At 36.9% G+C, this 19,549-nt stretch overlaps 1 protein-coding gene across 3 annotated transcripts in view; it reads right to left on the reverse strand.

The window, feature by feature from the left end:
- Positions 1–19,549, reverse strand: part of ARL6IP6 (ARF like GTPase 6 interacting protein 6) — a 37,450-nt gene that overhangs the window by 16,775 nt on the left and 1,126 nt on the right. For 2 of the 3 annotated variants that reach the window (XM_006157619.3, XM_027775348.1), the window contains exon 2: positions 18,438–18,491. In XM_006157619.3, the coding sequence (XP_006157681.1) occupies positions 18,438–18,491 (54 nt within the window). Of the gene's footprint in view, positions 1–11,539; positions 11,661–18,437; positions 18,492–19,549 lie in introns of those variants that run through there. The other variant, XM_014591278.1, reaches the window with a different exon arrangement.

Genomic DNA, 19,549 nt, shown 5'->3' on the forward strand with positions numbered 1-19,549 from the left:
AAAAAAAAAAAAAAAAAAAAGTACCAGCAGTTAACATAATGGCTATGCCGCTGAACTCCCATGTAGCTGACCACGATTTGAGTCTCGGACCCGGTGGCTTAAACTCATGCTGGGCATGTGTGTGCGTGCCCAAGATCCCGAAAGGAGAAGGAATTGCAGTGTGGCCACCCCCCCTGGGGGGTGATTTCTCACTTTCTATCTGTCTGTCTCTCTCTCTTTCTGGTGAGTGCATGTGCACTAAAGCAAAAACCTCTCAAAAAAACAAACAAACAAAAAGCCCCAACATTTTGACAGTTTCATTCCACACCATGCACTTTTAATATAGCAATCAATTTCAGAGTATCTTCTCTACAGTTTTTCCATAAATACTATAAACCTAATCTTGTCATTTTATTACCCTACTCCCAATTCTCTACGTCTCAAGTTTATGAACAAAAACTGACTCCCAATTTAGAAACAGATTGGGATTTTATCTGCTGTCAGTTTAGAATTTCATTTTCTTAACCAAATCAAGAGTATGGTATTATACTAGATTCAAGGGAAAGGGGAAGCGTTGAGAAGTAGAGAATTGGGAGGGGGGCAATAAAATGACAAGACAAATATATTTGAACATTTTTAGATACAGTAATATTCATAACCCATTAAAGAAAATTTTAAAAGGATAATGACTTGTTGATAATCTCATTCTATGGTCATTAATTGCATCAATGATCTAAACACAAAAATAAAATTATAGATGGCATTATTGTGAAAGTCATCTTTAAGAAGGGATTTCAAAAAATTATGGAAAATGGAAATAAAGGATAAAAGTATAAATGATATTTCTCAACGTAAGTTCTACTCAATTGAAGACGCTTTCATAAGCTGTATCAGCCATTTAATCCACCTCTAAGGAACTGAAGGTCTTGAGAATTTTAAAATGTCACAGCAGTCCTTTTTATATTAACTAAAGAAAAATGGTTACTCTCTGAGGTGTTTTTGTTGTGTTTTTAAAATATCAGAAGGTGCCAAATCAGGACTGTAAGGTGGATGCCTAATAACTTCCTATAGAAACACAAAACTGCCCTAACTTAATGAGAATGAGAAGCATTGTGTGGTGAAGGATTCTCTGGTGATATACTTTCCTGCAAAAGGTTCAGCTTTTATGTCAAAATGATCTTATAATAAGTAGATCTTATTCTTCAGCCCTCAAGAAAGTCAACAAGCAAAACATCTTAAGCATCTCCCCAAACTGTTGACATGACCTTTGCTGTTGACTGGTCCAATTTTGCTTTGCCTAGAACACCTTCACCTCCTGGTAGTCACTGCTTTGTGCTTTCAAGATTGTACACGTAAAGTTATGTGTCACCACCTCCTACTGAAATTCTTGAAAGAAATTCTTTATAATCTTGACATTGTTTAAAATTCCATCGAAAGCTCTGCTCTAGTTTGTAGCTTATCTGGGTCCAAAAGGTTGTCACCAATTGAGCAGAATTTTGCTCAACTCAAATTTTCAGTCAGAATTCTATAAGCTGAATCAACTGAAATGTCTGGTGTTGGTTATTGCTCCTTATGAATGATCAGTTCTCTTCAGTTAGGGTATGAACAAGATTAATTTTTTTTTGCAAACTGATAGGGTTTGCCACTGCTGGTATCATCTTCAACCTTATCTCATCCTTTCCTAAAAAGAGTTATCCATTTGTAAACTCCTAATTACTGATTTCTTTGGGGTATTGCTCTATCAACTTTTCATAAACCAACAATTTCACCATAAATTTGAAGTTTGTTACTGCTTCAATTTTAGAATTCATTTTGTGCTGAAACGGGCTCTTTTCAAATTGGTATCTTATCATTAACACTTCAAACTAGATCATGTTCAGACATATTATAGTAAGTTAGTACAAGTCTATTTTGGTGTAAAAACATTTTGAAAATACATAGCATTTTCATAGTATGTACATCCATGAAATTTTTTAATTGCCAGAGGGCACATGCACTTACACATGAGAGAGAGAGAAACAGCACTTCCCAACAGGATATGGCCACAGCACAACTCTTCTTTCTCCACTTCTCCTATAGTGTCAAGATTTGGGGCATGTGCGCAATCACACACATTTTTCAAGCTGTTGCAGCTGAGATCGAACCAAAGTTAGCCATGTGGAATCTGGCTCTCAACTGTTGAGCTACAGAGCCAACCTCTCTATGAACTTTTCTGAAGATCCTTCCATTTATAGTTCTTTTTTAGTTTATAGTTTTTGCTATAAGGCAGGTGCACTTGCCTGAGAGAGACAAAAAGAGGAGAAAGGGAAGGTCAGAAATCACCCCCTAAGAGGGATGGTCATGACACAATCCCTTCTCCTCCATTCTACTCTTGGGATTTGGGTCACCCACGGAAGCACATGCATCTGGCACGTCTTTCAAGCTGCCAGGTCTGAGACTTGAACCACACAGTTTGCCATATAGGATCCAACTGCCTTAATCACCATGCTACCATTTAGTCCTAGAAACATATATGTATATACCTATTATTAAATCTGCATGATGAAAATCAAATGTCAAATCAAACTAAAAAATATTTGTAACTTACAGGGAAATGGAAAAATCTCCTGAAATATAATTCTTAGAAAACAGTAAGACAGTAATCCAAAACACCAATAAAAAATATGCAAAAATTATAATCACCAAAAAGGAACTGTAAGTGGATGTTAAACATAGATACAGATGCTCAAATCAACATAATAAAAAAATTATCATCTGTCATAACCACCTGGCAAAAATCCAAGTCTAATGGCATTCTCTGATGCTAAATCTGTGAATAAATACTTTTCATGAACTGTTGGAAGTAAACTGGTATAATCCTTATGAATAATTTGTCAGTATGTGGCTAAAATGACACATGAATATATTCTTTAACCTAGAAATTCTACCCCTATTTAAGACATAAACACATATAAAATGATTGTGTATAAGATTATTCTCTGTAGCATTGTTTATAATAAAGACTAGGGACCAGCAGTTAGCGTAATGGTTATGTCGCTGGACTCCCACGTAGTCGACTTCGGTTCAAGTCCCGGACCTGGTGACTTAAACTCACGCCGGGTGCGTGTGCGTGTGTGCCCAAGATCCCGAGAGGAAAATGGAGAAGGGATTGCAGCATGGCCATCCCCCTGGGGGGTGGTTTCTCGCTTTCTATCTCTCTGTCTCTCTCTGTCTGTCTTGCGAGCGCGGGCGCCCTATAGCAAAAATCTCTCCAAAAAAACCCCCCCAAAACAAAAAAAACCCAAAAGACTAGAAACAACCTAAATGACTAGTAATGGAGATATAGGATTAAGTATTTCCACACAATGACAGAATTTTTTAGTTATTAAATAATAACTAATAATAATAATTAATAGCTAATAATATATAGCTATTAAATAGCTAATAATAGCTATTTAAAATAATAAAGTTCTTGGGTCAGCAGGTGATGTGGTTGGTTAAAGCACTAGATCCCACATAGTCAACTCTACTGTTCACATCTCGGACCCAGTGACTTGAAAAATATGCTGGGCACTTGTGTGTGTGTGCCTAAAATCCTGAGAGGAAAATTGAAGAAAAGAGATTGCAGTGTGGTCATTGCCCTAGGGGGGTGATTTCTCGTCTTTCCCCTCTCTCTCTCTCTGGGAGCACACATACTCTATGGCAAAATCCTAAAATAGTAATATAATAATAATAAACTTCTTTATGTACTATACGGAAAGACCTCCAAGATGTATTGATGAGCCAGAAAATGTTCAGAAGAGCAATTCATACTTGTATAAATAAGGGGAAAATTAACATACTGTACACATAGATATAAGCATGTTTTATATATATATATATATATATATATATATATACACACACACACACACACACACACACACATACACAAATGGAGAAGTTAATAAACATAGTCTACTTTATATTTAAAAGGTTCCAGAAAAATATAATTAAGAATTTAACATTAGTTATCTATGGGGAGAAGAAATGAGCATTGGGGGACAGGAAACCTTTCTAGTGTATATTCCTTTATATTTGAATTTAGACCCAAGTGACTGCTACACCTATTAATTTTATTATTAAAAAGTTGGGAGACCAGCAGATGGCATAATGGTTATATCACTAGATTCCCACATACTCAAGTCCCAGACTCAGCAGCTTAAAACTCATGCCAGGAGCATGTGCATATGTGCCCAAAATTCCTAGGGAAGAATGAAGTGACTGCAGTATGGCCACTGTTCTGAGAGAGGAGGGTTGTGATTTCTTGGTTTGTCTCTCTGCCTCTGTTTCTCCTGGGTGAGCACACGTGTCCTATAACAAAAATCTCTTAAAAATGTGTGTGTGTGTGTGTGTGTGTGTGTGTGTGTGTGTGTGTAAGTCAATTTAAAGACGGTCCTTTTGAATAGGGGCGAGGTAATGAAGTTGTATCAGAACTTTTTGGAGCCATATTTAATCTGCTTCATTGAGACAGGTTTACTTGGGACCAGCAGATGGCGTTAATGGTTATGTCCCTGGAATCTCACGTAGTCAACTACAGTTTGAGTCACAGGCCCAGCAGCTTTAAACTCACACCTGGAGTGTGTGTGTATATATCCCAAATCCGGAGAGAATGGAGAAGGGATTATGACAGGACCATCCCCCTTGGGGGCATGATTTCTTGCTTTCTGTCTGTCTCTCCAATGAGCAACAAAACTCTAAAAAAACCTCTCACACAGGCACACAAAAAGACAGGTTTACTCAGCCACCACCTACAGTCGTCCAGTGCCACACTACTCTAGTGCCTCAGGAGTACAGGGAGGAAGAAAAGGTTTAATTACATGACTTCCAAATTATCAAATTTTCTGCCTATTCATAATAATCCAACAAAGAATCTTTCATTTTAGCAAGCAGGTTAAGACACTGGTAAAACAGTTATAGTACAAATTCTGAGCAATTAACTGGTAACAAAAAGTGTGGTATTTTTAAAAGATTAACCTACATTTTTTTTCTCCTAACACTTCCCTTTCCCTTCCCCCTTTTTAAAAAGAATAATGGGCCCCAGAAAAGGGATATGACAAAGCAGAAAAATGACTAGAGCACCTTTCTGGTTTTTATGTTGCAAAATAATCATCTGAACTAGTACAAAGATATAATCAGGAGCAGAAGAGGGGACAAATGGCCTAGAATAGATAAAAAATAATGGGTCGACTGGGGTATATGTAAAATGTTTATGTAGAACAAAGAGAAGGGTTTAACCCTGGAGAAAAATATTTCCCTGATTTGAAAAAGCATGTTGTACCTGTTTGTACTTTTGTGAATATGTGGGGAGAGGGTGTACTGCTGCTAGGGCTTCCTGGCAAAGGCACCTAGATAAGACCAGATAAAAGTATAGCTGTGGACATTATCTGCTAGCAGATGGGTCCCTGGCCAAGTCTGCCTATCTTCTGCCCTAACTGGGGCATAGAAACAGCAGCTTGATCACATGGTTGGAAGTTGCTTCATCTGAAAGGCCATCCTGACCACAATGACAGTTGTGTCAACAGTAACTCACTTTAACAAATGTCTTGAGGATCAGACTACATCTGGCACATCATCAACCTCTAGAATTTTCACTCAACCTGAGATTGGGTAGACAGAACCATAGCAAAGACTCCGGTATAACCTTCTTGTCAATCCAATGACATAGGAGCTCAACAAAGAAATGACAAAATTTAGTGTACAATTTTAATTGATGGGTAGCTACAGTACCAAAAAAGTTATCTGTGGGACAAGCAGTTGGCATAAAGGCTATGTCGCTGGACTCCCATTTAGTCAACCATGGTTTGAGTCCCAGACTCGTTGGCTTAAATTCATGCCAGGTGTGTGTGTGTGCATCCCCAAGATACCAAGAGGAGAATGGAGAAGGGACTGAGGCATGGCTATTCCCCCTGGGGGGGTGATTTCTCGCTTTCTGTTTTTCTCTGTCTTTCTGGTGAGTGCACATGCCCTATAGCAAAAGACTCTCAAAAAAAAAAATGTTATTATCTGTTATTGCTTGGATGAGCACCTCTAAACAGAAGAGAAAATAATTTGTAATTTATAAATTTACTCTAAGTTGGGGCCGGCAGGTGGCATGGTGGTTAGGGGCACTGGACTCCCACACGGCTGACCATAGTTTGAATCCCAGGTCTGGCAACTTGCTTTCTCACTTTCTCTCTCTCTCTGGTCAAATTAAAATAAATAAAGTTAAATAAAATGATTCTTAAAAAACAAACAAACAAACAAAAACCTTACTCTAAGTTTAACATAGTAAGTGTTTTCTAGAACAATGATGATAATTAACTCGAGAAAAATCAAGTATCTGAGTCTGGGGATTGCAATGGAACTAGGAAATTTATAGATACCTAAGAAAGCAAGTAACATTTAAAAATAACCAAATGATCAAGGATTTTGACTCCTATACTTTAATGGCATCCCTATCAAATTTAATAGAAGGTAATTCTTGTTTTACTATTCTATGATCTAAAACTGCTTGCTTCACATTGGACATGCTGTTCTATACTCCCTTTGAACAGTCAAAAGCAGTATCATTGATCAAAGACAGGTCTCAATAACTGGGCTTAAAAAAAGTACATTGCAACAAAGTGCTCAATTCTGAATATTACTGATTAATGAGTAAGAAAAGCCAAAGATGTGGTAACTCCCAATGACTAACTTGTTACAACCATCTCCAGAATCCTAAACAAAACATTTGATAACTAATGTTTATAAACCCATTTTACTAAGATTGCTGAATTTCAGAGTATATCAAAATCAAGTTATCTTCCTTCCCCGTCACCAATTCTACTCTTTAAAGCAATCAGCTGAGTTTGTTGTACATCTTTCTCCAAATTATATACTTCAGTAATGTAAATAGATATATTATCCACAAATGGGATTCTCACCAAAACAAATCACTGTGCCCCTTTTTTTCACAGAATTATGTTGGAGAAATTTATATCAGTACAAATACCCAAAGTTCTATTACATATATTTATTATTCTAGTTTTCAACTATGCTGCAGGTTGTAGTGGTTACATGCTGTCCAGAGGGAGACAAATCCCACATGGCTGACCATGGTTCAATTCTCAGCCTTGGAAGCATGAAATATACACTGGACACATGCTCATGAGTCTGATAGGACACAAAAAAAATGGTGTGACCAGACCCCCTTGGGGGATGCTCTCTCTCTCTCTGGTGGATACCCAAGCATGTGCCCTCTAACAAAAAACATGCCAAAAACCCAGAAACAATGCTGCATGTAACATTTTTGTACTTAAGTGTATAGCTGTATATGTTAACAATTTCCCGAAGGAGAACCACTGTCAAAGGATATAGGCCTTTAAGGAAATGCACATATCCTTTCTTGTCTATAGCTCAATTTTTATCAGTTGATGATGCAAAAGCTACTTTATATCCATTGAGACTTCTTGTACTCAATGTTTTCACCTAAAGCAAAGACCAGATGGGTAGGGATTTTCTATACTAATCGTTTTGTTGAAATTTATATATTCACTTATTTAAGGGTCTATTTTGTTTTTGTTCATTTTTCAAAGTGGTTACATGGTGTATGTGGCAACTTTTTATAGATATTCTAACAATTCTTCACATCCCCAAAGCAAATGTATTTCTCCACATATCAAGGCAGAAGTTGGACAGGCCTGGATCTTCAAACTCTATTTCCAAAAGCTGGAGCAGACATAAATAGTCTTTCCTCCCCTACTAGTACAACTTGAGCTCACTAGGTGCATACTGGCCACATCAACAAAGGTATCTATCCAACTCCCTGCCCACCTGCAAACCCAGTATGTGACAATTCCATTCCACTTTCTCCTTTAACAGGTGACACAACAGATGAAGTGACTCATATTTAAAAAGTAAGTAACTCTTATAGTTCTCAACCATGGTATAATCAGATTAAAATGGTAAGGAAAAAGAATACACAATCCCATCTCTGGGGCCAGCAGGTGATGTGATGGCTAAGGCACTAGACTCCCACAAAGCTGAATGCAGTTCTAGTCCAGGACCCAGCAGTTTGAAAATCACACTAGGTATGTGTACGTGCAAGCCCCAAATCCTGAGAATAGAGAAGGTTTTGTAACTTAGCCATTTTCCTTGGGGGGGAGGAGGGAGCAGCGTAGAGGGAGTGGAGGGTGATTTCTCACTTCTTTCCTCCTCACTGTGCCTCTGTGGCAAACACATGTACCCTATGGCAAAACCTCAAAAAAAAAAAAAAACGACACGGAAAACAAAAAAAAAAAAAAAAAAAAAAAAAAAAAAAAAAGAAAACACCCACCCTGCACATTATTATGCATAACTTTGCACATATTAACAAGGTGAGAGGAGTACAACGAACCTCCATATAGCTATCACCCAATGAAGTAATAATTTTAACTCTAACAGTTTTAAACTCATGGTCAATTCTGCTAAACCTGTATTTTCCATTGAAGCTCATATACCAGAGAAAATAGTCATCACTATCATCTAGGTTCTGCAGATCTTTATTCTTTTGATGAATAATTTAAAGAATAAAAAGATACTGGAAGAAATATTTTGTTAGAAATTTTACTGGTTTTTAAGTTATATACACTTAAAATGGACATGTCTTCTGATTGTAAACAACTAACTGCTTACTAACTGGATGTGTAAATCTGGAACATATCTTGTAAATACAAGATTCCAGATTTAAGATATCTGTAGGAGCCAGAGGGTGGCATGGTGGTTAAGGTGTTGGACTCCCACATGGTTGAATGTGGTTTGAGTCCCTGGCAGCTTGCTTTCGCTTTCCTTCTCTCTGGTGAGCACATGTGCCCCATGGCATATTAAAATAATAGATAAAATAGTTCTTAAAAAATAAAATGATGTCTGTAATTTGGCTAGCAGATGGTAGTAGTAATGTCATTGGACTGGTGTGGCCAACCATAGTTTGAGTCTTGCTCCTGGTGGCTTGAAACTCAAGTTTGGTGCACACGTGTATGTGCCTAAAATCCCAAGAGGAGAAGGGATTGTTGTGTGGTCGTCCCCCTGAGGGGTGATTTCTCACTTTCTATCTCTCTCTCTCTCTGGCAAGTGCATGTGCCCAATGGTAAAAACCTCTTAAAAAGAAAAAAAAAAGTAATCAGTTATAGTTCATTGTTATTTTGGGGTTTTCTTTTAGCACTTGGATCATCAAAACACAATGTTCAAAGGAATTTTTAAAACCCTCATGGTTTATTTTTCTGGTAGAGAATATAATAATCTTTTTTACTCTGCAATTTGCAAAATGTTTCCACTCATAGTTTTTTAAACAAGTTAAACAATTAGTCCAATGATTTACTTCCATCTCTTTCCAATTACCTTTGGAAACATATCTGCCTTTAGCACTTGCTCACTTACAAATAGTATCAAAATTAGTGTGTGCAGACATAAGGTAAAAAAATTTGCCATAATCTTTCAGCTAAAAGAGATGTTTGTGTTCTTCTTGTCTGAAGTGTTTTCTGTTGAATGACTATGGGGTTAAAGTACTGTTTTTTCTTTTGAGAAGAGTCAGATAGTAAATATCAGCTCTGCCACAATTATTCGACTCTTTTACTACAGAGTGAAAACAGCTAGAGACAACATACAAAGCCATGGGCCAGGCTATGCCACAATAACACTTTATGGAAGCAGGGAATAGGTCAGGCTTGGTCTGTTCCTAGTTGCTGATTCTTGAGTTTTCATGAAAGAGGTCATCACAATTTTTTATTCTTCTTAGCAAAGTTGAGAATAACTGATAATACTAAAATAATTCCTAAAATAAAATAGCAAAATATTTTCCTAGGAAAATAGGACTACAACAATCTTATAAATATCATAAGTCATCAAATTTACAAATTGTTTAAAATTATTGCAAATTACTGCTTAAAAAATTAAGAAATGAAGAAACAGGTACAGTGCACCCTGATGATGCACTGGATGCTAAAGAACACAGCCAATTTTTTTATCCAGTAGTTAATAATATAGTCTTAGATTTTTTTAACTCAAAAATAAAAAGAAAATCACCAGTCTTTTTATTACGTCAGGTTTTGAAACTACTATAAAAGCTCCTGAACTAGCAGTATCAGCATTAACTAGAAACTTATTACAAATGTACATTATATGGTGGGGGCATCCCATGAGCCAGGAGAAAATCAGCAAAATTAATTTTAACAAGCCTTTCAGGGGATTCTGATGCCAGCTAGTGTCTGATTTCACTGGCCTAAGAAACACTTCTCCCTACCCCCAAAGGAAGTCTGGGAAGTACTCCACAAACATGATGAACCAATTTATGGAGATTCTGATGTTCTGATGTCTGGTTCTTAATACTGCTTTTATGAGTTATAAATTATGAGTTAAGACCTGTAATGACTTCATATCGATAATATAGCTAAAGATTCTTGCTAAAAATCCATTCTGTTTCTGTCTACTACTCCCCTCAGACTATCTTATGGCATAAATTGATAGTTGAGAATATTACCTGAAATGATAATGTAAAAATTTAACACAGGGGCCAACCCAAGGTATGGTGGTTAAGGTAGCTGTATCCCATAAGGCAGACTACACAGTTGATTCTCAGCCCTTGGTGGCTTGAAAAACACATTATGTGCAAACTGATTGACTAACGGTTCTACAAACATAAGAGATGGGTGTGACTGTTAGATGAGGTGTATGTGGAGGAGTGGGGCCTAATGAAGGACATTTGGAGAAGGGATATGGAGGTAGAACACTGATGGGATGGGGAAGTGTGGTGTTATTGGTTGAAGATATTTTGATCAACAGGACTGGGGAGAAATGTTCACATATTGAAATGCTCACATTGTAAGCTAAACAATGCGATTGAATGTATATACAAAAAAAAAAAAAGAAAGAAATTAAATTAAAACAAACAAACAAACAAACAAACAAAACACACATTATGTGCATCATGCCCAAAATCCTAAAAGGAGGAAAGATGGAGAATGGACTGTAGTGTGAACATACCCCAGTGAATATGCGTCTGGCAAAATTAAAAAGAAAAACAAAAATTAACAATGTTCAGAATGCCATCAAAGCTCAATAGTATTACTGCTAATTGTTGAACATACATTATTTACTTGTCTAATATTAAAGTTGTGCTTCCACTTAAGCAAAGTTGTTCTCAATGTGAGTTTAATACTGTAGAAAATAGAAATTCAAATATTAAAAACCTGTAATTTCCAAACGAGATAACACATTTGGATATATCATCTTTTTGGGCTTTCTCTTTTCTTCCCTTTAATCCTTAGTAATTTTTCTTTTGAAAATTAATGCTAACATACACAATATTAATATATATAATTTTATAAGTCTGGTTACAGACAGGGATAAAATATTTGTGAATTTTTGAATAAAATACTTCAGTTCTCCCACCCAGCTACAGACAGCACTCTCATTTCCATTCTAAGAGAATGGGGTCACTCCAATATACCGTTTTTCTTGTTTCTAATATTCTCTACCATGTAATCATGACAGCAGGAGTTAGTTGTTGTACTAAAGATATAAAGAAGTAACTGATGAACTCTTCAAGTGATCTACCTTCATCTTTTATTAAACTCAGTATATGCCAGTCATTTCTTCTCTGTAGATGTACAGAGGTCTGGAAACATCTGGAAACAGTTCTTGACACTGCAAGATGCACAAATCTGGTCCTGGCCACAAAAAGGACATGAACTAGTAAATATTAAAGGAATGTAAGGCACCAAAGATATAAGGCTCAAAAGCTCAAGTCATGGGGCCAGTTGGTGGCATTGTGGTTAAGGGCTCTGGACTCCCACATGGCTGACCACAGTGGCTTGCTTTCTCACTTTCATGCTCTCTCGCTCTGTCACTCCCTGGTCAAATTAAAATAAATAAATAAATAAATAAAGTTAAGTAAAATAATTCTAAAAAAAAAAAAAAAAAGGTTAAGTTACAAGGTAACCTCTATAATTCACTAGCAATAGTCTTAAATGAATTGCTAAAGGCAACTCCTTCTATCTTCCCTAGATACTTATGGCATGCTTTATAGAAATAAAAGGTCATTTTGTTGGGACCAGCAGGTGCCATTATGGCTAAAATACTGAACTCCCACATAATCAACTGTGGTTCAAGTCCCAGACCCAGCAGAATAAAAATCATCCCAGACACGTGTATGTGTGCCCAAAATTCTGGGAGGAGAATGGAAAAGAAAGGACTGTGGTGTGGTCATCCTCATGGGGGGTGATTTCTCACTTTTCCTCTCACTGTCTGTCTCTCTGTTCAGTGAGTGCACATGCCCCATGGCAAAATAAGTCATTTTGTGGGACCAGAAGTTAGTTTAATGGCTATGCCGCTGAATTCCCATATAGCCAACCGCAGCTCAAGTCCCGGACCCGGTGGCTTAAAATCATGCCGGGCGCGTGTACATGCGTGCCCAAGATCCCGACAAGAGAATGGAGAAGGGACTGCGATGTGACCAACCCCCCGGGGGGTGATTTCTCACTTTCTGTCTCTGTCTCGCTCTTTCTGGCGAGCGCGTGCGGTGCCCTAAAGAAAACCCCCCCAAAAAAAAAAAAAAAAAAAAAAAAAGTCATTTTGTTAAACCTTGAGGAATATTAAGACTGAAGGAAAAAATGCAAAGATAATAGGACTAAGTTTGAAAAACGTGACGAATCTTCAAAAAAAGTGATGGATGCAAAAGCCAATGTACATAAGGACACAATTCAATGTTGTACATGACTAGTAATAATCAAGGTGGCCTGAGAATAACTTTAAAAGATTAAGGACTGAAATGCAATTTTAAGAAACTTAAGTTTTATTTTATTAATCTCCCAGAAAAACAGGGTAATAGTAGGGGATCATTTGCAGGATAAATATAAAAGCAGAGGACAAACGCAAAAACTCTGAAGTGTGATTTCAATGACACTCAGGAGATTACAGAGTTTCAAAACCTGAAGTACTATTCAAAGTCAGCTGGATGGACTACCTCACTTGAAAAAATGGAAGTTATTACAGCTTAATCCTATTAGCCATTAGGATCAATTAACTTCCTAAATGTTAATGTTCATTCTGATTCTTTTTAAAAGTATAAACAGAGCTTTCCATAGACTTCTGAGAAACAAAGATGATCAGAGAACTGCAGTCTCAGCCCCTTAGGAGTTAGGTTTCTTTTTCTTGTTTTGTTTTTCTTTTTTTTTTTTTTTTTGAGAGATTTTCATTGTAGGGCGCGTGTGCTCGCCAGACAGACAGATACAGAAATAGAGACAGAAAGCGAGAAATCACTCCCCAGGGGGGATGGTCACGCCACAATCCCTTCTCCTCCATTCTCCTCTTGGGATCTTGGGCACACACACATGTGCCCGGTGTGAGTTTTAAGCCACCGGGTCCGGGACACGAACCGCAGTCGACTACGTGGGAGTCCAGTGACATAGCCATTACGCTAACTGCTGGTTCCCTTTTCTTCTTTTTTTAGAGAGGTTTTTGCTATAGGTGTGCACTTACCAGAAAGACCGAGACAGAGACAGAAAGCAAGAAATCACCACCACCCTCCCCCCCGGGGGGGATGGCCATGCTGCAATCCCTTCTCCTCTCAGGATCTTGGGCATGAGTTTAAGCCACCAGGTACCAGACTCCAACCACAGTTGACTACATGGGAGTCCAGCAATATAGCCATTACACCAACTGCTCGTCCTAGAAGTTAGGTTTCTTTCTTTCTTTTTTTTAAATTTTTTTGGAGAGGTTTTTTCTACAGGGTGCGTGCACAAGCCAGACAGAGACAGACACAGAGAAATCAACTCCTGGGGGGGATGGCCACGCTGCAATCCCTTCTCCTCTCAGGATCTTGGGCATGCATGCATACGTGCCCGGCATGAGTTTTAAGCCACCGGGTCCGGGACTAGAACCGCGGTAAACTACATGGGAGTCCAGCGACATAGCCATTACGCTAACTGCTAGTCCTAGAAGTTAGGTTTCTTGATGGTGAGTTCTTGACTTGGCTCAGTAGCCTAGGGAAGTTTTTTAAAGACTAATCAGACACTGCTTCTCTGAAACAGATTTTTAAGAATCCTCTTCTAGTAGAGAAATTTATTTTTATATCTACATGTTTTGCTACAGGTATAAATACACTTACTTTAAATGGACTGAATTAGACCATCAGGTGATACTGACTGTATTTATTCGCCACTAGACTGCTGGCTCAAAGTAAGGACCTCTAGTTTTGCATAGGGTTGTTTACAGTTTGTTTTCTTTGTTTCTTTCTTTTTTACATAAAGATGCAGCAATTTCTTCTCATTTCTGAATCCCAATAGTAAATGCATATAATTAGCAAAGAGTTAGATAATGATCTCCATCCCTATTTGTTGTTATAGTGTAGTGTCTATGGAGCATACTTATGAACAATATAAGCTTACTTACTTGAAAATGGAAAAGGAGGCAGGTTAATAATAAACTCCTACCATATTCCTTTTGATACTGAGCAAACCATTCCTTTATATAACAATTGCTACCCATTTCATTCAAAAATGTGAAATTAGGCCAACTTCTAAATACTACTGAATTCTGCCCTAGTTCCTAAAATTCTTCCTATAATCCATCAGAGATGACAGACCAAAAATGTTACAAAGAGACTTAACAATCTTTGTTTTCTAGAGATGAAACAGTATAACAATATACACTGATATAATGGGCTACTAAAAATACACTTCTCAAGGAAGGTGAGGGGAACACCCATCAATTTCCTCCTGATACCCAGCAAACTAACTTCTAATAGGAAGATAAAGGTTACTCCTGAAAATCAGGTAGATACTTTGTAGCACTGTAAGGGCACTAACCTTGAAGAGGCAGATTAAAGAGTTTTAAAGTACAGAATGGAGGACAAGGACATAGGCATTAATATGAAAGAGGCAGATTAAAGAGTTTTAAAGTACAGACTGGAGGACAAGGAGAAAGGCATTAATATGCTCTCATCTGCCTATCTAGAATGATAAAATTAAATAATTATTTGACTGCTTGATTAAATTTAAAGTGATTAAATAGAATGGATTATAGCAAACAGAAGAGTAAAATATGCCAGACAAGTAAAGTACTAAACTCTTCAAAATCATTTCAGAGAGGAAAAAAAACACAACATAAGTAACCTTTTTCTCCTGGAAATCTGTAAACTATATCATTTTACAGATATTTTGTAGAAACTCAGGTTTAATTTTCCTAGTCATTAACTTCCACAAGTATGGTCAATGCTTTATTTTTTTTTTAAGTGAAGTTGTTTATTAAGATTCAAACTTGGGCCAGCAGGTGGCGTGGTGGTTGAGGCAGCTGGATTCCCACATGGCTGATTACGGTTCAAGTCCCGGACCTGGTAGCTTGCTTTCTCACTTTCTTTCTCTGTCTCTGTCTCTTTCTGGTCAACTTCAAAAAAATAAAATATTTAAAAAAAAAAATTCAAACTTAAAATTTCTTTTGAGGTCTGGTTAAGATGCTATTTATGGAGAGACGGAAGGAACAACAGGGAGAACTCGCAATCCCAGAATCAGAAGGACCAAAAACCAGGCCCAAGAAAGGCTGCTGGGCTTGAGCTCATCAGCAGGGACCTCTCTCCTGCATGCTGTAGGGAAGGAGGGACCCTCCAGCACTTAAGAATCAATATCTGGCTCCCGCAGGTTCTTACCTAGACACAGAACTAGCTATAGGGGACCTTGTAATCCCAGAGATAGAAGGCAGGAGCTATTGCCCTATGTATGTTGATACCGCCTTGACCCTCACCCCTCCAGGACCAACAGGCAGGCCTAAACCAAGACACCTGGCTTAAGCTCTTCAGCAGGGACCCCTGCTAAGCCTGCTCTGGTGGAGGAGGGGCTCTTAGGCCCTTAAGGTATATTCTATCACTTAAGGTTCTGTCAAATTCATTTCCATCCACATTGGGAGGATGATTTGGGTATAGAAGAACCAAACACCTAAAAACAAGAGACTCTAGAGTAATTAATTCCCCATAATTCTCTTAGGGGTAAAAGGAGAGAAACCATAATCTGAAAATCTGATCTCCAAACTCCTGTCGTAGATTCCACACTCCCACCCACAATAGAGCAGGGAAATTAGTACAGAGTTTACACATATCACAGAGAAGTACAGGAGCACACAGCTGTAGAAATATACTTCAAAAAGTATTAAGAAGTGATGTTTCACCAGATAACTAAAAATCAAAACAGAACCTGAAGAAATACAAGAAAATCACAATATATCTCTCCCTCGATGGATAATAACTCTGCCAATGCATAAAACACAGGTGATCACAGAAATGTCAGAAAAAGAATTCAGAATAATGATGATAACCAAACTCAGTGAGACGCAAGACAAAACATACAACCAATTCTAGGAGATGAGAAAATCCTTCCATGACTTCATGGAGGAACTCCATAGTGACAGACACATCGAAAAAGAATCAAACAGAATTTCTTGAGATAAAGAATATGCTGCAAGAAATCAAAACATCCCTTAAAAGTATCAACAGCATACTAGGATCATGCAGAAGGAAGAAACTGACCTTGAAGACAAAACCTCCAATTTTAGTCCAAGCAACCAAAAAGAATTAACCATTAAAAATGTGGACAATATACAGGAAATCAGAGACACCATTAAGCAGCTAGGTATTCCTGATGGTGAAGACAGGCAAAGGCACAGAAAACATCTTTCATGATATATTGGGTCATCAGGAAAGTTATGGTGTTCTTTCGCATAGAAAAACATACAAAAATATGTCATGACTTTCCTGACAACCTAATATTAGCTGGAAAATTTCCAAATTTAGACACACACATATATATGGACATCCAAATTCAGGACAAAGGACACCAGATAGATAAAACACAAGGAGAGCCTCTCTAAGGCATATTATAGCCAAATCAGTAAAAATCAAAGATAAAGACAATATCTTAAAAACAGCAAGTGAGAAACACCAAGTTACTTACAAAGGTTATCCTATTAGACTAATAATCAGATCTCTCAGCTGAAACAATGCAGACAAGGAAAGAATGAGAAGACATATTTAAAACACTGAAAGAAGAGCAATTCTAGCCAAGAGTATTATACCCAGCAAGATTATCCTTCAAATGGAAAGTAGAAATAAAATCACTCCCCATAAAAAATGCTGAAAGAATTAACCCAAATGACACTGGATCTTCAGAAACTACTTAAGGGACTACTACACCAGGAAAGCTAAAGGGAGACAAACAGAAATAAGAGAACACAAAACAACTAGGAATAAAGGGTAAGTCCACACATATTGATAATACCACTTACTGTCGGGATTAAATGCAGATTCAAGTATTTCACACACAAGCAAGTTTAAACACAAATTTACCAATTATTTGTAGACAGCTGCCTCCACAGGTTTCAATTTATATACTTATTACAACCACTATTCTCCATATGAAACTAGATAATAGAGGGAAAATCCCAAATGTTAAAAAGTAGGTGAATCTTTCCTTGGAAAAAATTTTAAAAAGGTTAAAATCAAGAACTCAGAAAAACCTATATAAATCATCAAATCACTGGCTTCACCAAGTCTTCACTTTTAAACATCTCTTTGTTTTCTTTTGGCTATTTCAAAGAGTTAGTTCTTTACACAAAGCACAGCAGTATGATCTTCCAAGAACTCGGTGTGTGAGTAAAAAAAAAAAAGTGTTCTTTTTCTCTCTCCCCAATGAATTATTATTATGCACAATTTTACCTATCTCTAACTGGACCAATGACTGATACAGATTTTTTTCAGATTATGAACTCTTATCTCCCACAGTCTTATACATAGAAATTATGAATTCTTTCATTGGCTAAGTTAACAATATCTTTGTTAATTTATGAAATTGCCTGTTGCCTGACTTTTAATTAATACGTTTTTCTTTAGAACTGTATCTCTTGGTAAAGAATGTCACAGACAATTCAGTATATACTTGCAGAATAACCACTAGAGCAGGTTTTGAATGTTCAGAACACAATGTAATTTTAAACGTTATCCCTAATTTGTTTATTACACATTATATACATGCATTTGAAGATCATTCTGTACCCTACAAAGATGTGTAATGATGATATACAAATCATAAATTACAATAACATTTAAGGAGATAAAAATTATAGAAAAAAAGATGTTATTTATCTTTGCTAAGCTAGTGAGAAAGTTTTTTGTCTGTTTATTTTTAAATTCCTAAGAATTAGAAAGTGCTAAGTATTATCTGGCCTCAAGTCACATACAGCTGTGTTCAAAACTATTACTAATATACATGGTACACAATCTCTCCACAGAACTTATTAAAAAAAAAAAAACCTAACAACATTTATCACGGTTATGCAAGTGACTGAATCAACTGCACATGGGATTATATTAAACATTTAATCCCAAATTTTATATAAACATGACCTGGGGAAAAAAAAAAAAAAGAGTTCAAAATCAATTCAAGCCACAATTAATTCAGTACCTAATAGCCCAGCGTCTACATCATCTTCGTTTTTCAAAGTCTCCGCATGCAACTCTGTAAGAAAAGCAAGATTATTTTATAAATTGAAGAGAAATTATGGATCTGTGTAGAGTGTTATGGGGTCAGGAAGAACTAGGTTCAAATTGTGATTTAATATATTAGTTGTATATGACTTTCAGTAACCAAAAAAGACCTCTATGAGTCAACTGACACATACATAAAACAATGTTTATTCCTCAGGGTTGCTGTGAAGACGTTTTTATATGAGTTAAAAGGTACATTAGACTTTTCAATTCAGCTCTTTCCTCCATTCTCCAAAATAAGCACAGTGCAGCATCTTCTAAAATGAACTTGCAATTACCAAGGCTTCAGGACTTCAATCTACAAAGGTAACCTCTCAGGGAAAAAAGAGAAATAAACTACTTACAAATCTTCCAGAACTGCAATGAAATAGGAAAGGAAGTGAGAGAGAAATGAAATATTGGCAGCCAAGCATTTAAGACTGACAGTTCACAACCAATACCATTTTATGAAGTGGTAAAATTCACACAATCTGCCAATCTGTTGTCAGTACGAAAATCAAGCATGGTAAGCTTTTAGATGCCATCTGCAGCTTATTAAGGGCTGGGAAACAACGAGGAAAAATAAATACTGGAGTGAAATAGATTTCACTGTATGTAGTGAAGTCAATACTTGAGATAACAAGGTGGTGGGTGCTTTTCTAACAAACCAGTTTCATGATTTTAATTTTGCTTTTTGACTAACTTGACCAAGGTCAACAGAACTGAGATTTAAACTGAAGTCTGATTCTTTCCACTGTAATAAACAACACCAACAATATCATCTATTTTTATTTCAACCAGGCCGTTATTTCAACTTCAAAAACGGCACAGTCTCTTTTTAATGATGGGTATTCTTCATTTTGTTTAGTTGTGCCAGTATTTTACGCTACGTGTTCAATGCCTATACGATATTTAAGAGTACTCATTTAATCAAAAGGCCCTGTCTTAAAATGCATCTCGTAATCATAGACCTGGGCCCTCCACCTAGGAAAAAAGACAAAGGGGGTTGGAGAATAAAACAGATGGAGATGAGGGTTCTGGATGAAAGCG

This window comes from Tupaia chinensis, unplaced genomic scaffold (assembly GCF_000334495.1).
Source record: "Tupaia chinensis unplaced genomic scaffold, TupChi_1.0 Scaffold000549_1, whole genome shotgun sequence".
Classification (NCBI taxonomy): Eukaryota; Metazoa; Chordata; class Mammalia; order Scandentia; family Tupaiidae; genus Tupaia; species Tupaia belangeri.